At 44.1% G+C, this 23,364-nt stretch overlaps 2 protein-coding genes across 4 annotated transcripts; both read right to left on the bottom strand.

The window, feature by feature from the left end:
* Positions 1-1,035: 1,035 nt before the first annotated feature.
* SMIM11A (small integral membrane protein 11A) lies at positions 1,036-14,920 on the bottom strand. 3 transcript variants are annotated; one of them, XM_034752407.1, is made up of 5 exons: positions 14,858-14,920; positions 13,683-13,762; positions 8,981-9,092; positions 5,554-5,734; positions 1,036-1,226 (listed from the first exon to the last, which is right to left on the bottom strand). In XM_034752407.1, exons 3-4 carry the CDS (start codon positions 8,999-9,001, stop codon positions 5,567-5,569), a joined length of 189 nt encoding a protein of 62 aa, XP_034608298.1. In that variant the 5' UTR covers positions 9,002-9,092; positions 13,683-13,762; positions 14,858-14,920; the 3' UTR covers positions 1,036-1,226; positions 5,554-5,566. The 3 variants fall into 3 exon arrangements, with proteins under 3 accessions (XP_034608298.1, XP_034608288.1, XP_034608304.1); XM_034752397.1 differs by having other exon boundaries at positions 13,700-13,762; XM_034752413.1 differs by lacking the exons at positions 13,683-13,762; positions 14,858-14,920 and adding an exon at positions 10,341-10,448.
* Positions 14,921-20,397: 5,477 nt separating this feature from the next.
* KCNE2 (potassium voltage-gated channel subfamily E regulatory subunit 2) lies at positions 20,398-23,012 on the bottom strand. The gene is made up of 2 exons (XM_034758833.1): positions 22,878-23,012; positions 20,398-21,200 (listed from the first exon to the last, which is right to left on the bottom strand). The coding sequence occupies exon 2, from the start codon at positions 21,186-21,188 to the stop codon at positions 20,814-20,816; it is 375 nt and encodes a 124-aa protein (XP_034614724.1). The 5' UTR covers positions 21,189-21,200; positions 22,878-23,012; the 3' UTR covers positions 20,398-20,813.
* Positions 23,013-23,364: the final 352 nt, after the last annotated feature.

Raw genomic sequence — 23,364 nt, 5'->3', positions numbered from 1 at the left:
ACATAAATATTCCACAGACAGGCCTGTCAGCTGAAAACTGTTGGAGACTCACAATGCAAGACGCAGGAGTCCTGTACCACCACAGACGCTTTCACCTTTCCACACCTTCTCAGTTTCTGTCCCCGGTAGATGTATAAGTTTTACAAAACGTGGATTGTCAGCGACTATCATGGAGATAGCTAGCTCGACTGCTAGGTTTTTATAAAAAGTCATCACCCTTACTAGTAGCCTATGTAATTCTGTGCTACTGAAACCCACCCCAGAGCTGCACCTCAGTTACATGAGCGATAAACAAATCAATGCCCACAATATCTACACAGTCTCCAAGAGCTAGAATTGCTTGTTTAATTTCATCAGATACAACAATGGGCAGTCACAGAAAGAGGGCGGCAGTGAGCCACTGTTTGTTCACCTCTTGCACCATACGGAGGCCCGAATTGTGACCTCAGAGCCACAGGCCTGATTTTTCCCTCAAATTTCAGACACAAGGGTGAAACTTTGAGAAGTTATAAGCCATTGACAAATGACCCTTTATAATGGAAATACCGAGGCAGCTGTAACTATTGGCATCTCTTAAAGTGTTCTCTGTGTAGCAAAATAATGCAAGCGAAACCTCCAGCTCCTCAAAAGGGCAGAAATTGCTGAGTTTTAAGAGTTATGGTTTGATTTGTGCTATTACTTTTACAGTACAGCACTGTGTGCACTAGGCGCTGCATGTAGGGTAGATCTAGGAAGACACACAGATGTTGTCCCTAATAGCTTACACCCTGGATTGGTTCTTCTGGGTCCAGGGGAGGGACTAGGCCTGTCCTATACTCTCCTCTGCAGCTGGTGCTGGTTGCCTTGAGAAAGGAGCAAGGAGAGTCTGGGACTTTCTATTATCTGCCTCCTGCAAGCACCACCAGCTTGTAGCACCTGTGATGGATTTCCTCATTAGAAGTGATTGTCTTTCTGCACTTCACAGCTGATTTTAAAAACAGCCTCTTTTACGGCACCTGCCTTAAGTGCAGCATTTCTGGTAAGCAGAGATCCAGGCCGCTCCTACTGAGGAACCTTTATTGAATAAAGAGAGGATGGATATTCTTATTACACGTTTAAAAAGTCAATATGCAGTTTAAGTGAATGCTGCTCGGGGACGGTTTATTTCTTTGACACATCGTTCAATCTAAGGGAAGTCTTCACCCTCCCGGGAAAGGTATCCACATGAGCAGGAAATGTCAGGAAATCTGCAGAGAAAAAACAATGATTAAATTAGTGAGAACAGAAAGCATGCTACGCTTACAACATATGGTCTAACTCAGGGTTTCTCAGCCCATGGGTTGGGCTCCCAAATTGGGTCGCCAGAATGTTTCGAAGGGGCACATGGCAGCTGCTGTGTCTCCTATCCCACAGGGCTGGCTGGGCTCGCCTCCCTGCTTCAGGCATTGCAACCTCTGGGGTCCCAGCGCCACTCAGGTTTGGCCCAGCTGTCATGACTATGGGAGTCCGGTTAGGCCAAATTTGAGTGAGAGGAACTGCAACCCCAAGAGCCAGCTCACAACTCCACTCACACAAAGTTGGTTCAGTCAGGGGCCAGGGCCAAGCCTGAGTGGTGCTGCAATCCTGGAGTTTGCAATGCCCAGAGCCAAGCCCAGTCAGCCCCACGGCACAGGAGCTGTAGAATGAATGCTGGGCAGGATCCACCTGAAACCACCTCAGGGCAGGATCATAACCAGGACAGGGCCAGAGGGGCAGCTGCCCAGAGCGCAAAGCCTCAGGGGTGGCTCAGGCCAGTGATGCCAGGGAGGGCTTGATGGGGTCAATCCCATGCAGCGGGGCTCAGGGAGGGCACACCACTTCCACCCCCAATGAACCTCAATAGACCACCCAGGCTGTCTGGGTTGGGGAGGGGAGGTGCAACCAAGAAATCTGGGGAGGCACATGACCTCCCCACACATCACCTCTGGTGGGGGTGTAAATATGCTTGCTCGCCCTGGGCACTAAAATGCCTAGTTACAGCTCTGCCCCAGAACCTCCACCCTCAAAGTATTTACTGGGTTGTGACAGGCCATAAACATTTACAAATGGGCACTGAGCCCAAAAAGATTGAGAACTACTGGTCTAAATCAGCCTTCCCATGTGGAAAGCCATGGCCGAACACAAAGCTCTGCAGCCTTAACACTATGTGGATTTCACAAAGCGGTGGGGAGAAAGTGAATAGGGAAGTGTTATTTACCCCTTCACATAACACAAGCACCAGGCATCACCCAATGAAATTAATAGACAGCAAGTTTAAAACTAACATTTGGAAGTACTTCTTCACACAGCACATAGTCAACCTGAGGAACTCATGGCCAGGGGAGGTAGTGACGGCTAAAAGGATAACTACGTTCAAAAAAAGAATTAAGTTCAGTTCATGGAGGATAGGTCCATCAATGGCCATTAGCCAAGATGGTCAGGGATGAAAGCCCATGCTCTGGGTGTCCCTAAGCCCCTGACTGCCAGAAGCTGGACTAGAAGGACCATTGGTCTGACCTAGTATGGCCATTCTTATGTTCCTGTGTTAGAACATACTTTGGGTTGGAGGGTTCTTCCCACTGCCACCATTCCCCATGTAAATGAAGAAAAGATTGATCCTCCAATCCATGAGTGTCCCAATAGCTGTGAGGAGATCCTGAGGATTTGGGGACACCTTCGGATAGCCAAGGTGTTCTTGTGGAGGCCCATCTCCTCACTACGCCCTGGGCCTCCCCATGCTTCATGGCAGCATGACTCTCTCAGAGGAGAACATCAGGGAAGGGCTCCATATGAAACAGGATGCCAGGCATGAGCAGGGATGCAACTACTTTGGTTTAACCTCTCTTTCTCTCCAGCAGAATTTTTATTACTTGTTAAACACGCAAAACATTCTCATTGCTGTACAGTGCCAAGTGGAGGACCTGCTCCAATGTTCACAGTCTAAGAAGACAGGCAATATAAATCAGACCCAAAACGCGTCAGGACCAAATTATGCCTTTTGGGGGGAAAATATCCAACACTGGCAGGTATAACCTTTGTGCCAAGAATGCTTCTGGCCCAAATTCATGGCGGACCAGTGACGGGACACAGGCAGGGTAGGTTTTGCTGATGTCATAAAAGTAGCGGAGTGCTACTGACCACAGTCTGAACACTAGCTAATGGAGGGTCAGTGTAGAGCCCTTAGGCAGGAAACCATTTTCCCTTGCAAATACAGGGCACAGTGACAGCCAGACTTTCCCACACTTCCCTAGTGTGGTGTCCCAGTGGCTTGAATGGAGGGAGAGGGCTCCTTAACACTTCTTCTCCGACACAACACCAGCCCTGGATATTTATTTTTGAAATCTTATCCCGAGCCTACTAGAATTTTAATAAAACAGTCACTGAGACATGATAACAACAAGGAGCCTGGTGGCACCTTAAAGACTAACAGATTTATTTGCATAGCTATGCCTCTGAAGAAGTGAGGTTTTTACCCACGAAAGCTTATGCCCAAATAAATCTGTTAGTCTTTAAGGTGCCACCAGACTCCTTGTTGTTTTTGTAGATACAGACTAACACGGCTACCCCCGATACTTGAGACATGATAAAGAAACAAAATAGTTCTTCCCTATCTTTCTAGTTCATAAATTAATCCTTCCCAGACGTCAAATCAAAGGACTAGACATAGAAGAAATTCAAAACATTTTCCTCTGTATCTTCCTGTCTCAGCTAACAGTGACCCTCCCTGTGGTGCATGGTGTGATGCTGCCATGCTGTGGACTGGATATTTGGATCACAGGGAGTCTCCCTGCCTGCTACAGTGACAGCTGCCATTTTAGTGTTTTGATTCACATGCAGAATCATACTGAATGAATGTGTCTCATGGAAACTTTTCTATCTGCCCTTTGCTGTTTTCCTTAGGCCTTGTCTACAGCTTGCACCAGTTGAGTTGAACAGGTTTAATTAAATCATTGCAAATCCCTGTAGGGAAACTCTTATTTCAGTTTAAGAATCGTTTATTTCCATTTGCCTTAATCCTGTTTCTAATCAGCTTGGGCCAAACTGCAATAAGTCTGGTTTAAACTGAAATAGGAGTGTCTATGGAGCCTTGTGCACCAGTTAACTAAATCAGTTTAAAAATCACAGCTGAAGCTGCACCTAAATTGGTGAAGCACCTTGGCATATAGACACCCACTGAATTCTCACAACCAGGGCCGGCTCCAGCATTTCTGCCGCCCCAAGCAACAAATAAATAAATTAATTAAATAAAAAGCCGCGATCGGCGGTGGCAGTTCAGCAGCAGGTCCTTTGCTCCTAGAGGGAGTGAAGGACCTGCCGCCCCCGAATTGCCGCAGGTGCCGCCCCTCTCCCTTGGCCGCCCCAAGCACCTGCTTGTTAAGCTGGTGCCTGGAGCCGACCCTGCTAACAACTTATTCTTAGGGCCATAGTCTGCCTCCAGCTATTATGCATAACCCATTCACTCAAGAAGGAGTTCCGGAAGAAGAAGAATGGTGACAGGACTTGGGCTCAAATTCCTAACTTGAAATTGATTTCTTACGTGGGGTGATGCTTAATTTAAAAATGCAACAGGAGTTCTGCTAATAACAACCCTTTACATTTACAAAGAAGTAAAGCGCTATGGAAGTCGTATTAGCCCCATTTTACTGATACAGAAACTAAGGCACAGAGCAAGAAAGTGACTTGTCCAAAGTCACATAGCAAACAAGTGGCAGAGCAGAGAATAGCACCCCGTCCCTTGATCCCCCTGCAGTCTTATGCGCTAATCACTAGACAACACTCTTCTGGGTACCACATCCTAGATGGTGTACATTATATTGGCACGACTATAATTCTCCATGCTATGGGCTCAATCAGATGCTGAGCGCGCTCAGCTCTCTCTCAAGCCAGTCAGAGGCAGGGGTTTGCAACACCTTTAAGCACCGACCACTGCTCACAGCTCCCAAAATGGGGCCCATTTATACCAGTAAAGTGCGTAGCTTGTTGTGTAGTGATATATTCACCTTGCATGATATATCCACCTCAGAGAACTCCTTGCGATATGGTTTTGCTCTTCCAGCTAAAGTACTTTCGTCCTGTAACATACTTAAACTATGTGAGAGATTTGGGTTTTCTTTAAAGTCTTAGATTTTTTTAAAAGGCCAGAAGGGACCATTAGATCATGTAGCCTGACCTCATGTATAACACAGACTGGAGAATTTTCACCCAGTTACCCCTGTGTTGAGCCCAATTTAAACTTGTCTTCTGCTGCTCAGATCCCATAGGCGCTGAGCATGGTATAAAAGCTTACACAGCAGAAAGAGAATCTGTTAAAGGTCATGCACTGCAGTGTGACTTTTCTGGTGATCATTGTGTCAGTGCTAGAGGACTGAACCATTTAGTGTACATGCATGTGCTGAAGTACCACTGGAAATATATTTGTTTGACTACAAGATAAGTGGTGATGAGCGAGATCACCCTTGAATCCAACTAGATCAGAACCAAAACATGCTAATGAGCTATAACGGTATACTGCCCTCCTGCTGGTAGCACACACTGACGGAGCCAGTAATTCTATACCTTGTAAGACTCTTCAGTCTTCCTTCTTCTCTGCTTCCTTTTTCAGCTTTGCCTCACGTTCTTTTTTCATTTTTTGTTCAATTTTTTTACTCTGGTATACTTTTACTCCAGCAAATGCCAAGCAAAGAATTAATGTTTTAGCTGCCAAAATGTACATCAGCAGTGGAAAATTCTCCAAAACCTGAAATATAAAACAATATATTTCAACAGAGTTTCTACCACACTTGAGCAACTGGGACATTTAAAGCACATCTATGGCATACTATGCAACTTCCCTATGGAAGCTGTATTATTCAAGACTTTGTTCATGCTATGGCAATGCAGTGCATGCAGTCTTCCCATGGGAAATTTCAGGCCACGTGGATCAGAGTTCAGGTGCAGACTCGATTCATCTCAATTTGCTTTGTCCGTATTCACGCCTCCTTCTGTGTTTGCTCTTCCGTGAATTAGTTTACCGGCAAGACGGTTTGCTTGAAGGGCAAATTTTAAGTGAATGTTGCAAGAGATGTGCAGAAAGCAAACTTTGAGTGGTAATTGTGAGGCTTCACCTGATTCCTACACTCGTCTCAGACATTAGGCATGATCAAAGTTGCTTTCCTGGGCAGTGCTGAAGATTTTTGGCCTTCCTAGAAGTTTATGTACTCAGTTTTGCCATTGACTTCAATGGAGTCAGGATTTCACCCCAGGTTTCTGCAGAATCATCTGCTGGAAAAGAGGGATTACGGTGGATGATAACTCTAGAACTATTAAATATCAAAACTCCTCCTGGCACCTCATTGCTTGAGTTACATAACAGCCCAAATGTGCTCCTCCTACATGGAGCCTGCTAGCCATGCTGATGACCATCTTACCTGGACCTGACATCAGGTAGCTACAGAATAATATCAAAGATGAGCAAATCAGGCAATGGCAATACTGGCTCCAGACCAAGATATTTATGTACTGGTTTGTTGCAATTGCAGGATGGAAACAAAACAAGAATTGCACAAAGTAGTCATGTACGAGACCAAAACAGCCGGAGCTGAGCCAAGAATTGTAGCTTAGGAGCTGTAGGCCAATGTCTGACAAATCACAGACACCATCTTCCATTGAAATAAGCAAAAAGAACAGGAGTACTTGTGGCACCTTAGAGACTAACAAATTTATTAGAGCATAAGCTTTCGTGGGCTACAGCCCACTTCTTCGAATGCATATAGAACGGAACATATATTGAGGAGATATATATACACACAAATAAGGACACTGAAATAAGGACACTGTCTTGGATGGTGACCAGACCCTACCAATACTGGGGGGTTGTGAGGGCTGTAATTGGCTCTTTTCCTTGTTCACTGAAAGCCATAATCATGAAGGCATGTAGCAGTGGCTGCCAGGCTCTGTGTAACATTGATCTATAACGGTGATCTGTTGAGACAGTCATCCAGACATGGGGAGATGTGTATTCCTCTCTCAAGGGGAGGCGGGGGGGGAGGGAGGAATGACTATGGTTTCTGTGAATACCTGTGCAGACATTAAAGTGCAAAAAGGGTGTGCTGCGTATTGAAAAAAAGTATCTCATCCATTCAGGGCACAGAAATACACCATGCGACTGGGTGCAGAGATCAGATAACCCTGAGTTCATTCCATCTCTGGCCCACACAGAGCTCCAGGGAGGGGCCATAAAAGCAGCTGATCCAGAAACAGGAAGTTGTAGGTTCCCTGGGATAAGGCTGTTTTTGTTGCCATGGGGTGGATAATTAATGCTGATCTGTGGAATCCCCATGTTTCATACTGATTTTTTTTTTTTTTTTTTTTTTGGTTAACTGCTTTTCTGTGAGTAAAATACAGAGTCCTGAATGAAAAAAAAAATCCAACTGGCTCATCCCCCATTTTTATGTTGAGTTGCTTCCCCAGGTAGCAGTGACATCTCTGTCTAGCCAAAAGAGCTCAGACATTTCATAATGAATATTTCACAATGTGCTGCTTGTGAATAAACTTCAGGCCACACATCAGTCACAAAAGCGATCTGGCCAATCATTCTGAGTAATGGCTGAATCTGAGAAAACAGACCTGTTTGCAGACAATTTGCACACAGAAAAACTTGCAGAATAAACTATTTGTTATTTATTCTTAACCAAGCTCTAGGCACCATCACAAGTCAATGAGGTGATCAATATCCATCACAGTGTGGTGTGGAGGGTTCGCTGGGGCCCTGCCTACACTAGAATGGTTGTTAGCTATGGGTGCTGAACTTAATTGCAAGTGCAGACAAAAGGAAACTATGTTCTGCACCTTTTAGTGAAACCTCAGTAAATGGATTGTTTTTCTAATGTAAGCCAGGCATAGGTGGGTGGGAGGATGTCTGCTCGATTCAGGATAGAAGATATTTGATAATGTCTCTGATATTGACCAATATTAAATTCTTCAGAGGAAACCAAACCAAGGCCAGGATTCTGCAAAGATTACACACAGGCTCAGCTTTAAGCACACATATAAATATGGGCGTATGGGGCAAGCAAACAGAACTGAGTAGAAAAATTTAAGTCCCAGCTGACCTATTGCCGAGCCAATGCTAATCAGGAGTGACTGGCAGGAATCAATGCAGGGGTAGGTTTTAAGGAGGGATTTAAAAGAGGATAAGTTACAGCTTTACAAATGTAGATGAGGAGTCTCCAAGCCAAATAAAACTATAAGATTTAGCTGCTTTCCTCCCCTTCCCCCATGTTACTCAAGTGAAGATAAGAATAGAGGGTAAATGACAACTCTCTGGCAGCTCATTGTTCCTGAAAGAACAGAGCACTGTACACCTGCTAAGGGGGGTTAGGGTCCCTTATGCATATCTCTAGGTGTACTAGCAGAGCCAATATTCTCATATGCCCCAAATGCCAGTTGGCTGTAACCTCAGGTGATTTCTTACCAATGAGCTGCTCGTGGCTTTAATTAAAAGCTGCCACAACTCAAGAAAGTCACTGCATCTGGTGTGCTGCTTGCTAAGTGGTATATCTATACCAGGGATACCGTGCAGCAACATGGGGATGAGTGGTATAGACAACACAGCAACTGCGCTACAGCACAGCCATGAAAGGGGCACTAGACAGAAAGTAAGATAAGCAGAGCCAAATGCCATGTGGAGTGTGTGTATGGAGAAGCAAGACAGAGTCTGCCTATAGTACTCTGAGGCCCACAGCAAAGTCCTTATTCATATGCACACAGCAAAGTCAACTTGTAAGGCACTGAATATATATATAGTAGGAAATATAATATTAAGTCTCCAGAGTCCATGGGGAGAGAGCTGTGGTTAAATCCCCTTAAACGTGAACATGGCGTTTATTCCAACCAAAGACACACACTCCAACACAACATTCCCAACTCTAGCTTAACACACTCCTCTTTAACACCACCACCCCCCCACCCCCACCCCAGGCTTTAACAACAAAAGTCTCCTCACCCTCCAATTAAATTCCACCATCTTGGATCTCTGATGATGTCACGGGTCACACCACAGTCTAAGCCCAGCAACGTTTGTCAGATTTATAAGAAACTGGTGGAGGCGGATTCATCTGAGGAAATAAAAAGAAAGAAAGAAATGAGCCAATTTGTCTGCATTTGACATGTCCTAGCTGCGGGGCTCTGACAAGCACACCAAACCTATTGCTATGATACTCTCGGAACATTCAGTAACCACTTCGTAGGGAGCGGATTATTTTGTAGCTGGTTGAGTGACAGGTACAACGGCCATTGGGAGTCTTACACAGAGCTGAAGGTTGACAGTCCTGGAACAGGTGTCATTTGTTTGTATGGAGGGGGCCCACCCCTTCCAGACGCAGCTGTTCAACTATAAATGCAATGCTGGCTGCTTTAATAAGCATGACATGTGTGCAAATGAAGTATCCCCATGAGATGTTTTAGGAAAACAAGCCCACCAAAACCAAGGCTGCGGTTTTAATCCCACCAGCCCTGCTCAGAGCTCGAATCCCCACTGCTACGATTGCTCGTCTTTAGTATCATTGGGGGGAAGTGAAAATATGCTTCTGGATTTTGAAAAAAACACTATACGTGAGTCCTCCTCTGACAAACACAATAGAACAGCTGAAAGTGATCCCCTAGGGTGCTTGCTGTTGCTGCTAGTGCTGAGATCTCCAGCTGAGGAATGCTTGTGGAACCTCAAGTGGCCATAAGGCAGCTGCACACGGATGAGATTCTGCATTTTGGTTTTCACCTCTGCTTATCCAGTGGTTTCAGAACATCAGACACACGGGTTCCACTTTAAATAGATTTCCCTGCACATGCTCTGCCTGTCCCTGAGCTGTTTCCCTATGTGTGTCCGATGTTTATACAGACGCTCCCCGGGTTGCGCAAACCCAACTTACGGAAATCCAGACTTATGGAAAAAGTTCTGTAAGCACCTTTTTTTTTTTTTGCGTAATTGTCGGAGATACGTTACCAACTTACGCAAAACTCGACTTACACAAGGCGTTCCAGAACGGAACGCTTGCGTAAGTCGGGGAGCATCTGTATAACAACAGATTGACTGTGTGATCTGCAGAATGGGGACCACTTCTTAGCCACTTGCAGAGCTATACAAACAATAAGAATAAGCCCACCATGGCTGCCTTTCTGATCCTCCTCTGACTAAGATAGAGAAGTCAAGTCTTAAGGCTCTTGCCGTGCTTAACTACCTCACCATGGGCAGGGAACTGCGTGCCCATGAGACAGACTCCTACCTCCTGCCATCTCAGTATCAGTATCAGCTTTACTCACTGTTGTGAACTGGTTTGAAGCCACCTTTATATATCTGTGTTGCATACCCACTCTCTGATGTCCCCAACCTCCAGTGGCCCCACTTAATCCTGCTTCCCCATCTTGATCCAGGCCTGGTCAATATTGGCAGAAGAAAGAAGCCTGGATGTGTATGTATGAAAGGCAGGACTGACTGCTTTATACTTTAAAAGAAACGTATTAGCATTGACATCACTGGTTTAAAAACAAAAAAGCTCACACATTGTACTCTCAAGGTTATGCTATCTTAAAGGGAGGCAGGCAAATAAACAATCGAAGTTTCATGTTTGCTTTTTCAAAGGCAGATAAGGCAAAGATAGGAGTTTAAAAACATCTACACTCAGCTGTTATTTGTCCCCTGAAAATATAAATACAAGGATCATGGAAAGGGGACCCAGCTCAGTTTAAAGGAGGTCACCTTCACTCACAGTCAGGACTTCCGAGGAGATCTTATGGTTACGTCACATGAGCGCCTGAGCACCTGATCTCTGCTCGAGCATTGCTACAGACTTCCAGGGCTCAATTCACCATTGACTTGCACGTCACATAGTCATTTACACCTGTGCAAATGCACGTAAAATGACCACCACCATAGTAGCACCTCACAATCATTACCATGTTTATCCTCACAACACCTCTGTAAGGCAGAGCAGTGCCATTATCCCCATTTTATGGATGGGGAAACTGAGGCACAATGACTCAAAGTGGAGAGCAGGGAAGTGAACCCAGGGCTCTCAAGGCCTAGGCTGCTGTTTTAACCACTGGACCATCCTTTCTCTCTATCTCTCCTCCCAAACCATAATCCTCTACTCACTCAGTCTCGCATCAACTGTGCATAGCTGTAAATGACTAGATGAGGTGCAAGGTAGTGGGGAATAAGGCCTCTTATGTGATGTTGTCTGGGAAACTCCCGTGGCCTACTGATAGCTTTGTGTAGAGATATTAAAGAAGGTACTAATAGTGATTCCCCCAAGTGACAGTAACACCCCAATAATTTGTCCCTCACACTTTAAAATTCAACAGTTTCACCAAGTACAAAAATGTTTTGGGTCTTCTGTTAAAACTTGTAAGCTACCGCACCACAGAAACACCAACCCAGGAACCAATCCCTGTAGCAAACCTCGTTGCCTACTCTGTCCCCATATCTACTCTGGCGACACCATCAGAGTCAGAGGACCCAACCACATCAGCCACACCATCAAGGGCTCATTCATCTGCACATCCACTAATGTTATATATGCCATCATGTGCCAGCAATGCCCCTCTGCCATGTACATTGGCCAAACCCGACAGTCCCTCCGCAAAAGAATAAATGGACACAAATCGGACCTCAGGAATGGTAACATACAAAAGCCAGTAAGTGAACACTTCAATCTCCCTGGTCATTCTATTACAGATTTAAAAGTCATTATCATTGAACAAAAAAACTTCAGAAACAGACTTCAAAGAGAAACAGCAGAACTAAAATTAATTTGCAAATTTAACACAATTAATTTGGGCTTGAATAGGGACTGGGAGTGGCTGGCTCATTACAGAAGCAGTTTTTCCTCTCCTGGAATTGACACCTCCTCATCTATTATTGGGAGTGGACTACATCCACACTGGTTCTCCACTTGCGAAGTAACTCCCTGCTCTCCACGTGTCAGTATATTATGCCTGCATCTGTAACTTTCACTCTATGCATCTGAAGAAGTGAGGTTTTTACCCACGAAAGCTTATGCCCAAATAAATCTGTTAGTCTTTAAGGTGCCACCAGACTCCTTGTTGTTTTTGTAAGCTACTGTCTGTAGAAACCATTGATTGTATCTATCCTGTGAAAGATACTTTATTACTATGTAAAACTTACAAACAAGTTAATTGACTTTGTTCTTAAAGTAATTGATACAATGTAAACAAACACTATAAGCCATTAAGTGACTTTCACTTCATTGTAACAGCAACAGCTCCTAGACCCCCACCCTCTGTGATTAAAGGGCCGGGAGTCTCAAATGAATTAGACACACCCCGAAAGTGGTGGAGACAGTAAATTAAAATATGGTTAAGGTATGGAATGCATGTTGATAAATGCTTGATATACATGAATGGTTAGGGAGGTGCCAGCCTAGAAAGGGAGTATCCATCGGCCGAAGAATGTGTAAAGTGGACCACCAGAACCCCTGGAGGGTAAACTGGGATCCACCCCATCACCTGGAAGGATGAGAAACACAAACTTTGAACAGTTTGGAGTCACCAGGAATGTGCCCAGAAATGTGCCATCTGCTGATTGAGCCAGCAAAGGCAGAATAAAACAGCTCCCATAGACTAACATAGGAATTAATTCCTTTAAGAATGGACTCTCAAGACTGAGGATTTTGAGTCTCTGGTTCTGCTGCCAACCTCCAGGAGCATTAGGTGCACCTGACACAGACTCGGCTCCATCCTCATGACCAAGATACCTGGCCAGTAACTTGGCATGAGCAACTTCTAGGCTGGTAACTATAACACCTATACAGAACTTAAATGAATGATTGTGTAAATAAATATATATATGTGTGTGTGTGTGTGTGTGTGTGTGTGTGTGTGTGTGTGTGTGTGTGTGTGTGTATAAGGAATAAGCAGTGATAGGAATAAGTAGTCAAAACAACATTGTTTACTTTTATCTTTTGCTTTATCATTATATTTACAATAAATGTGGCATCTTTGCCTTATCCCTCTTAATAAGATCCTGCTAGTTTTTATTCTATTGGTATAATATTTGTTTACTCAGCAGTGTAATGGGGCTCATAATACTGTTTTATCTGGCAATGGTGTTGTGAGGCTTAATTAATGTGTATAAAGCACTATGAGACGAAAGGCACCATACAAGGGCAAAATAGAATTTATTTGATTGCACCTACAGTAAGGTGATGGCAGACTATAACCTGTGCTAAAAGAATGTGTATCTTCCTTCCATTTGGACAGAAACCATGTTTTCTTCTTCAGGCCATCTCTCCCCATCTTGCTGATCTCGCTAGCTTCCCCTCGTTCACATATTTAAAGAGACCATCGATACATTTTACAGCATGCTATTGGGCAGAGAAACAATCACAGGGCTTGACTTGTTGATGCTACACTGTGTGTCAGGCTGGGCTCTCTGAGAGTGGGACCAAGATACCCCAACATGGCTCTCCAAACCCAGACAAAAAGCCGGTGTGTGACACGGTGGGAGAGGATCTGAACCTGGACTGCCACAATTCCTCAAAACCCCAACAGCGCATGTGATCATGGGCCCAGGTTTGTATAATTTGTGGTGGTGCCCAGAACGGGTCCAAGCAGAGCAGTGGAGTTACTCTGGGTTCAAACCAGTGTAGTTGAGAGCAGTCAGTTAAATGAATAACAGAAATAGACAGTACCGCTGAGATCTTCATACCTGGAGTTGTAGAGAGCAGATGTATTAACAGCCTCTCCGACAGAGCCTCACATACTCCATACTCTGGAAATTAAACATGTAGCAAAGGGAAATTTAAAGGGACAGATTTAAAATCATATTACAAATGCCTGCAGCATCTCAGATTGTTAACCCTGGGGTCCCAGCACACCATTTTAGTCACATGCCAGACTGCTTGTAGATCAGAGGGGTTTCTGCAATGCGCCACCACTGCTGCACTCACTACCAGCCCAACCACCAGACTGCTGTGGCTACTTCCACCTGTGTGCCTCCCTCTTACCACCACCAATGTCCATTGCTTCCCACTCGCCTTGCATTCCTCAGCACCCTGCCTGGCTTTCCTGCTGCCAGTTACCAGCTTCCCACCACTCCCCAGTGCTTGTCCCCTACCCGTCCACTGCTTGATTGTGCTGCCTTCCCCTGCCATTTTTACTTGGGCCCTGCTACGTCTGCTCCCCCTCAACTCTTCACCCCCAAACAAGTCACTTCCCAATGGAAGTCCTCTCCCAGCTGTCACCGACACTGTACCTGAATTGCACACACAGCTCAGGAAACTGAAGTAATTTTTTCAACACAGTAATTTTCATTCTCTTTCTGCTGTTCATTTACTTCACTCAGCTGAGACAGAGAAACTAAACATAAGTGAAATTGACTAGTCCATAGCCAACTTCATTTTCAGGTTCTCATACCCAAGCACTCTGTGTCAGTGCTTGGGTTGCAATACTGCAGGGGATGGTCACATACAAATATGCTTTCACTGAATTTTAAAATCATATCAAACCATTTTAATGAGCTGGGGTGGGGTTCCTTACAAAATGTGGGGTTCAAAATGTCCAACAAGTGTCCAATAAAGTTGCTGAGATGGATTGGGGAAATGGACATATCCCAGAAAAAGATAGGGAGCCCAATTTTGAACTGCCTTGCACATGTGTGTAAGGTGTTTCAATTCTGATCTGACAGCAATGCCAACACAAGATGCAAACCAACAGGGAATCAGGCCCAGAAACGTAACTTTACCTGAAACTCACTTTGTTTAAGGTTTGCATTTTGTGCTGAAGGTCCAGCTCTTACAGAAACCCCTAGGTCATGGATTCATTTTAAAAATAAGACCTTCCCAAAGAAAACAGATTGATACAGTACCTTGCAGCAGGCAGCCATTACACACAGAGGGGAAGTGGAAACAAACTACAAATACCGGAAGCCTTACAGCTGGCAAACTACAGCTCCCAGCATGCCACAGTCATATCTGGCTGTTAACCCTTTTTTGCACTATACCTCCATAAAACAAACTTGCACAGTGCATATTCGGGCACATTTAACGCCATGTATATTATTAACAGTGATAATGTGGAATTTGCCCTTTTAGAATGACACCTGGTAGAACACATGGAGAGCTTGTTCTACGGGTGTTGAAAAGAATAGAAATCCCGAGTTAAAGTACCCACAGCATCCCACATTCATATGTGCCTATGCACCATCTGTGTAAGGTAGATACATGCTTTTGACATGAATCTGTGCCGGCTGACCTTTAAACCCTATACACTATGGCAATTTGACCATTACCTGCAGACACTCTTAACTAAGATCTGCTTTGGAACTAGCCTGTACCTGGTAGTTCAGGTTGAAGTTCTACACCCATCTCATCACCTTATCTGTCCCTGAAAAACAAGACAAGGAACCCCTCTCCTAACCCAAAATATTTGATCTAGATTCCTCTATGGTCCCCATAACTTTTATGTTTGAGCACCTCTTATTAATGGACATCATCCTTACAAACACCCCTCTGAGGTCGGGAAGTGCTATTCCCACTTTATACGTGGGGAACTGAAGCATTGGACAGATTAATTTGCCCAAGTTCACGAAAGAAGACGGTGGGTGAGCCAGTGGTGGATTAATGATTTGGCTGCCCCTAGGCCCTGAAATAATTGCCACACCCTGCCCCATATGAACTTGTTTTATTTTTTTTACAAATTCTCGCGAGTACGTTTACTAAATGGCGTCACGCCATCATTGGTAGCAATCACAGGCGCTGCGCCCACCGGCAGCTTCCCGCTCCCCCCCCCAGCTCACCTCCACTCTGCCTCCTCCCCTGAGCGTGCCGCGTCCCCATTTCTCCCCCTAGCTCCCAGCGCTTGGCTTTGTGAAACAGCTGTTTCGTGGCAGCAAGCACTGGAAGGGAGGGAGGGAGGAGGAGGGGAAACGCGGTGCGCTCTGGGAAGAGGTGGGGCTGGGGCGGGGATTTGGAGAAGGAATCCAATAGGGGCAGGGAGGGGGCGGGGTTGAGGTGGGGACTTTGGGGAAGGGGTTGGAATGGGGGCGGGGCAGGGGCAGGGGCAAGCACCCACCGGCGCCAGGAAAAGTTGGCGCCTATGCATGGTAGAATCACTGATGCTGCGATTACAAAAATGCTATTATAAATTTGCCGCCCTAGGCCTAGGCCTTGTTAGCCTAGGCGATACTATGCCACTGGGATGAGCAGGGAACAGAACCAAGTTGCCTGAATCCTAGTCTAGTGTACTAACTGCTAGCTCATCTCTCCAAGCCTTGGGCCAATGGGAGCCAGAGAGAGCCACTCAATAATGCACTACCTGTTTTCTTTTCTAAAAAGGTCCTAAGATACCATGATAAGGAACATAGGAAACCAGGAAATGTGGGCAGTTTGCTTCTTTTTAAAGAATGTTTTTAAAGAATTGCTCTGATACAATGTTATACATGTTATTGGTTTAGGTAGATGGGGGCCAGATGCTTAGCAAGTGTAAATGGGCACAACGCCATTGAAGTCAATACAACTGAGAAGCAATAAAGCTGAAGTCACCTTACAGCAGCTGAGGATCTGACCTAGATAGTGTATTTGTCCCTCCATGTTTGAAGAGTTCATGCAACGTCTTTGCAAGCCAGATAATCTCCATAGTTTCAGTGGCCAACCTAAATGAGTTACACACAAAAAAACAGCAACACTCTTTCGGTTTGAATAGCAAATGGTGTTGGTTTGCCATGTAGACCTACATGACATATTATGTTATATTTATATTTATAGATTATTATTTTCAAAACATGATTTTCAACCTGATAGCATTCCTTTAATAGCACAAGTATTGTCTTTCTAGTTCACCTCTGCTGGACTCCGATGTATTTTTGTTACTCCAAACACACACAGCTGCTCTCTGTAAAATAGCAGCTAAATGGAAACAGAAGGCCGTATGCAAAGTAACCTGGATAGCAATAGAACAGAACTTTCTAGTGATGGAAAAATTAATGCCTAAACTGTTAATTTCTCAGGAGATTTTCATGTCCTGTGGTTATCCTTTTCCATGTGTGTGCAATGAAGCCATGCTCAGCTCACAGACCAAAGCACTGGCAAAAGTTTAGGGACAAATTCTGCTCACAGTCTCACCTATGTATATCACTGAAGTACATGAAGCTACTGTGGCCTTACACTGGTGTGCCTGAGCAGAATTTGGTCCTAACTATTTTGCGTCTTAGTGTCACAGGCCATAGTAAGTATCACAGGGGTAGCCTGTTAGTCCGGATCTCTAAAAAGGAACAGAGAGTCCTGTGGCACCTTTAAGACTAACAGATGTACTGGAGCATAAGCTTTCGTGGGTGAATACCCACTTCGTCAGACGCATGACGAGGTGGGTATTCACCCACTAAAGCTTATGCTCCAATACATCTGTTAGTCTTAAAGGTGCTACAGGACTCTCTGTTGCTTAAGTCATGGTAAGGTGGGGGCATGTTGCTGCACCACCCCAGGAGTAGTGCAGAGAATGAATTGTGGTGCCGGGCGCCTCAATTCCCTCCTTGCTTCAAAGGGTAGTCATTTGCTTCTAGCTTTTACCAGCAGTAAATTATTATCCCCAACCTGGTGCCTCAGCTCCTCTCATTTCCCACTGGCTACTTGGGGTGGGGAGAAAGAAACAGGCATGCAGTGCCCCATATCCCTGGTCACCCACACCCAATGACCACATAGCCTATAGCCCAGGTAGTAAAGAGGGTTCTGACCCTCCTGCCCAGGTGTGTGGTCTGGGTCAGAGTCTAGCCCTTTAGAAATCACAGACTGTTTTTGTACATGATATTACTAACATGATGGAATGTAATGATCCAATGTTTGTTGCCAGGAAAATCCAGGTGAAGCTTCAGGCTGCATAATTTATTTAGAGGAGGGTGTGAAGGGAGCACTTTAAAGCCCACATTCTCAAATGTATTTAGCTAAATGTCTTTGAGGATCTGAGTCTAAGTCCCTCACTATGACCATGTTATGTTCAGCACTGAAACCTTCTGTGAAATAAAGCTCTACCATCCAGTCCATTAAAAACCATGTTTCAGAGTGACTTTAAATGGAGTCTTGCCCATGGCCTGCACTTCCCTGAGGTATTACATCTTGGGATATACGTTATGATGATGAATTTGCAACTGCTCTGTAGTAATTTATGAATACTGTATGCTGGCTTGGTTACTGATATGTTTACTATATGACTATCCTGGGTTAACAGGGCCACCAGGAAAAACAAGCAGGCAGGGAAACAGTGGTCACCCCTGCCATGTAAATGTTGTTAAGAGATAATGCCTAAACTATCAGCTGTGAAGGCTCGACCTCCTGGTTCCAACTTACAAAACTGGGCAGGGTCAAAGCCATGAAACACAGGATATAAAAAGGACCATAGACATTTTTAAAGGGTCAAGAGAGGGGGGGGGGGGACCAGACAAAGCTGCAGGCACCCACTGGGGTGTCCGAAGAAGTTAGGCCTGACTAGTTTACCATCAGGACAGTGTAAGATTTTAGGATGGACAGACATGCGTGAAAACTGTTGTTTTTAAAATCCTTTTTTCTCTAAATGCATTGTTCTTACTAAATGCATTGTTGTGTACTTTTCAGAAGGCTGTTTTGTCACTGAATCCCCTGGGTAACAAACTCGCAAAGGGAAGACCCATAGGTGCTGAAACTAATTAAGTATGGATGCCTAACTTGAGACATCTAGGGACTGAGTTTTCAAATTACTTAGCATCTGTAGCACTTTATATGTTCAAAGCAGAGCTCCCCTTGACTTCAGGTGCAGCTGTGAGCATTCTGCACATCTGTCCTCAGGGTTTCAAGCCTGGCAGCCAAAAATGAGGAACACACATTTAATTCCCACTTGTGAAAAGTTTGGTTTAAGTAGCCCAGCATGAGGGACGGGCCCTGCTGCACATAACATCCCCATTCACTACACAATCCTAATTCATCCCAGAACAGGTCCAGCCAGTGCACTGAATGAAGCAGGGGTCATGTGTTAAAATAGTATGTGATCATGTAATTAAAGACTGTATCATAACACATACACACTTGGGGCTGAATTAATGTTACTCAGGCAACCTGAATTCTGTTATTTCCTAACTTTTGGGTGTTTGACTTTGCAGCCTTCACATTCTTTTCATGTACTATTTTTAATATATTTTCCTATTTTTTGATAAAACAAATTGAGGAACCAGAAATCCCATCATGGTAGAACCATATTGACCCTCACATGGCTCATCAGCAGGGTTGGGACTTTTAAATCCACAGAACAGACCTCGACCACTTGAGCTAATGGAATAACTGGTAGCAGTAATAGGCTGTTATAGTCTGTGTGGTCCAGCCATTAGCGGGATAGCTATTTTCTGATGGAATAGAACCCAGGAGTCCAGAGTCTGTACATTTCTCTGCCAAGTTCTGGAGGGCAATGTGTTATAGTGATTACAGACCCAGATTTGTGCCAGTGCCTTCAGCCTGTTTCTGTCCCTCTCTGCTCCTATCCATCCCAACATCACCCTATCTCCCTCTCTCATCCACACCCTCACCCCAGTTCCTGCCCTTCTCCTATCCACCCCCCTGGCTCCTGGTCCCCATTGCCTCCTCCCTGTCTGCTCTTATCCATCTGCTCCTATCCCCTTTCCCTATGTGCCTTAATGATACGCGGTGCTACCAGCTCGGCCTATAGTTATTGTTTGAGCACCAGCCTGGTGGTGATTTACTAACATAGGAGAAGACATAGTCTCTGCCTCCAGAAACCTGTTCCCATTGAGCAGAAACCCACCCACTCATCCCCTCCCATGCAGGAAGAAAACCTAAAAGGTGCACCTGTGAGGCTGACAGGAGAAAGGTTCAATGCTTGGGATCCTTGAACCACTCCATATGTGAACGCGCATTCACACACACACAGGACCTCGCTGGTTCTCAGGGTCCTGACTGCCACATACACCATTGAAAAGTGGGTATAACCCAGGTCTCCCAGCTCCCAGCCTTCTCCACTGGACAATAAAAGAGAAGAGGGACTAAGTAAGACAACTAACTAAGGAAGAATGTGTTATACATTTTAGAGAGCACCAGACTTTGTGAGAAAGATTTGGTTCTCCAAAGACTTCAGACACAAAGGTGGGTGGTGCCCAGTGCAGATAACCAGCAGGTGGTTAAAGGATGAGGTTAGAGTTCTGTAGCTTTAAAACTGGATTCTTTGAGGTATTGTATTTTAAATGTTTGTCTCAAATATGGAAGAATATCAAATTGATAATGGGAATTTGCACTGTAAAATCAGTGTTATTCATGTTGAATGGATGGAGGGATAGGATATCTCCTATGCCTAGCACCATAAAATATTGTTCAGACAGTTTACGTGTAGATTTATTTTACAAGATTTTATTATATTATAAGAGATGAACTCCAGCTGTCCTGTTTGGATCATGATCCAGATTTTGAGCACTTTGAAGTTCACATGTCTTTAGATTTAGGGATTTGGTTTTGTCCGTTATTTCGATTTGGGATATTCACAGTCAGATCCACATCCAGATTTTAAATCTGCGCATAGTTTGGGGGCGATTTTTGTTAGGTGTTTTCATGCCTCTCTAGCAGAATAGAAAATCAAAATAAAGTATGAATACTTCTCTTTCTCGGATGGCCGACTAAGTAGCCTCACCCAAAAATCTCACAGTGAAGCAGTAGATATAATTTCTCTGGAACAATCTATACCTAGACACCTCTGGCTATTTATCAGACAATGTGATGGCAATTCAGAATCCTAGTGAAAACATTACATTACATACATGGCTTTATAGTGTGTTCACCGGTGCTATCTCCAAGAAATCAAGGCGATCCAGGGGTTTTGTCCCTTGCACTGATGTTTTCATGGATCGTACACTTCAAGTCGCTTTGATTTAGAATCTGGTTCTTATATTTTTCACCCCAATCATCAACAATGTACTGGTGATATGGGTCATTAGAGTGCTCTTTCCTCTTTGACTTCACTGTGCTCACTAGGATAGCCACGATAATGAAGGAGAACATTCCAATCATTACAATGAGGTACAAGATAACGTAATCAAAGTTTTCCGCATCGACTGTTGCTTGCAGTGCATCTTGTTCCGCTGTCATGTTCCGGCGCCAGTTATTCATGTAGTTAAGAAATGTGTTTTTGAAAACATCTTCCAATATCTGGGTGAAGTTTCGTAAATCAACCATATTTCCAATGCACTGCCATTGAAAACAAATATAGAGATATTTTAAATTCTGTACAAATATAGAGATATTTTAAATTCTGTATTTTAAAACTGCAGGGTCAATTCCCTCAGCTAGCGTACAATTTAGTGCCAGTTTAGACCAGCTGAGGATCTGGTCCCAAGTGTCTGCATTTTACCATGTGTTTAGGGGATCAAGTGGGTCTTTACTTAGTTCTTAGTTCAGTTCTGTTTCATTCTATACTCAGGCCAAATGAAGAGTTTTGTCTAAGTTAGGACTCAGTAAAAGCTGAGTAAGACCCTTAGGATTTGGCTTAGTAGGAATGGTCAAATTCTGCATTGACTAGCAGCCAGGACAGAGCCATTCAAATCAATGGGGCTGCAGAAGGTATATCAGCACAGAATTCAGCCATCCATTTCTTGTTTCATCTACAAAAATGAAATCTGGCATGCCCATACGCAACACACACAAATGCATTTGTAAGAGCATAATATCCAAATATGCACCCCCCACCCCCCAAAGTGCTAGCTGAGTGCCAGGCAGAATGAGGGACAGGAGGAAGGAATCCTGCTCTTCAGGCAGGTGTTGTTGCAGAGCTATCACACAGAGACTACTGACGCACAGTGCCGGCAGTGCCCTCTGTGTCCTTTGCCCCCCCCAGGTGGGCTGTGGGGAGAATGGGAAGAGCGTGAAGTAGCAGATTCTCCAGTCCCAACCCAGAATATCTGCCCCCACCTGTCCCATTCTTGCTGCTGGAACACCTCATTGGAAATACATCCTTCTACGCAGCCCCCTCCAAATTTTGCCCTTGTTACATGCTGGAACCACACCAGTTCCACGGCCGGGGTCCCCCTCTAGCCAGGGGTAGGATTTGCCCACAATTGTATATGTAACGTTTGGTGCTACTGCACAGTATGCCATGTCTCTCTGCGCAGTGTGGTGTATCATGATTGCGGTGGGAACTGTAACTTTAGATTTTCTTTGTCTAAAAGCTCAAACAACGATTATTTCCCAGGGTGGTTTTTTTTTTGTTTTTTTTTTTTTTCTTGTTTAAAATAAAATAAAAAGCTGTGACTGGATCACAACTTCACAGATATTTAAGACAAGAAGGGCCTAATAATGATCATCTAGTCTGACCTCCTGCATAGCACAGGCCTTTGCATTTCAACCAGTAATTCCTTCAGTGGATATTATTCTTTGCTACTGCATGCATAAAAACTAGCAAGCCCAATGAGTTGTGTTTGAGCTAGAGGATCCAACCCAATCTCAATGTAAAGACTTAAAGTGATGCTGAATTTACCACGTCCCTTGGTAAGCTGCTGCAGTGAGGAATTATCCTCTCTGATCAGCATTTTCATTCTATTTCCAATTCGAATTCTTCTAACTTCATCGTCCAGTCACTGGATCTTGTTATGCCTTCATCTGCTCAATTAAATGGCCTCCTACTATCACATATCTTCTCCTTGAATGTGTGTGTGTGTGTGTGTGTGTGTGTGTGTGCGTACACATATATTCACACAACTGTGTAAGATTAAGATGACCTAATAAATTTTCTGTGAAAATAAGTATAATTAAAAATTGTCATGCACATTCCATTTTGTTCATTATTTATGCTTTTCTGTGGAAAAGAGTCAAAAGAAAAGGTATTGTGCTTTTTCTATTGGAAATGAAGAATTATTAACAGAAACTTACCTCTTCTGTGTCTTCGTGTAATTAAATTCACAGCAACAACTGAGATTTTAAAATTTCACTTGCTAATGTTACAATAATCTTGAAGGGAAGAGAAAAATCTTAAGCTTCAAGCAACTGCCAGCTTAGACTCAGCTATATACTGGCCAGCGAAATAACTACATTGTACTCTAGGTTCTGTGTTTATATTAAATGAAACGTTAAATCTAATCTTACTGGAAAGTTAAATATTGGCTGAAAACTAATGTAATCTTAGTGGCTAACCGTGTACCACACCCTTTGTGTTTGTAATTACTGTAATGCCATAAAGTTTAAAAGAACACCATGAAGGTTTTTAAGATTATACATTGACATAACTTGTTCTGTATTGATTATTCCACATTATAGGCTAAGGGTCAAGATGTGCTTTTTAAAAAATGAAAAAAGACCTCTTGAATAACTTCAGTGTGATTTGCTGAATACTGCATAGACACAGTAAAAGAACTTTTCT

The sequence above is a fragment of the Trachemys scripta genome, chromosome 1 (assembly GCF_013100865.1).
Source record: "Trachemys scripta elegans isolate TJP31775 chromosome 1, CAS_Tse_1.0, whole genome shotgun sequence".
Taxonomy (NCBI): domain Eukaryota; kingdom Metazoa; phylum Chordata; order Testudines; family Emydidae; genus Trachemys; species Trachemys scripta.
Note: the sequence above shows the minus strand (reverse complement) of the source record. Positions and strands in the feature narration are given on the sequence as shown.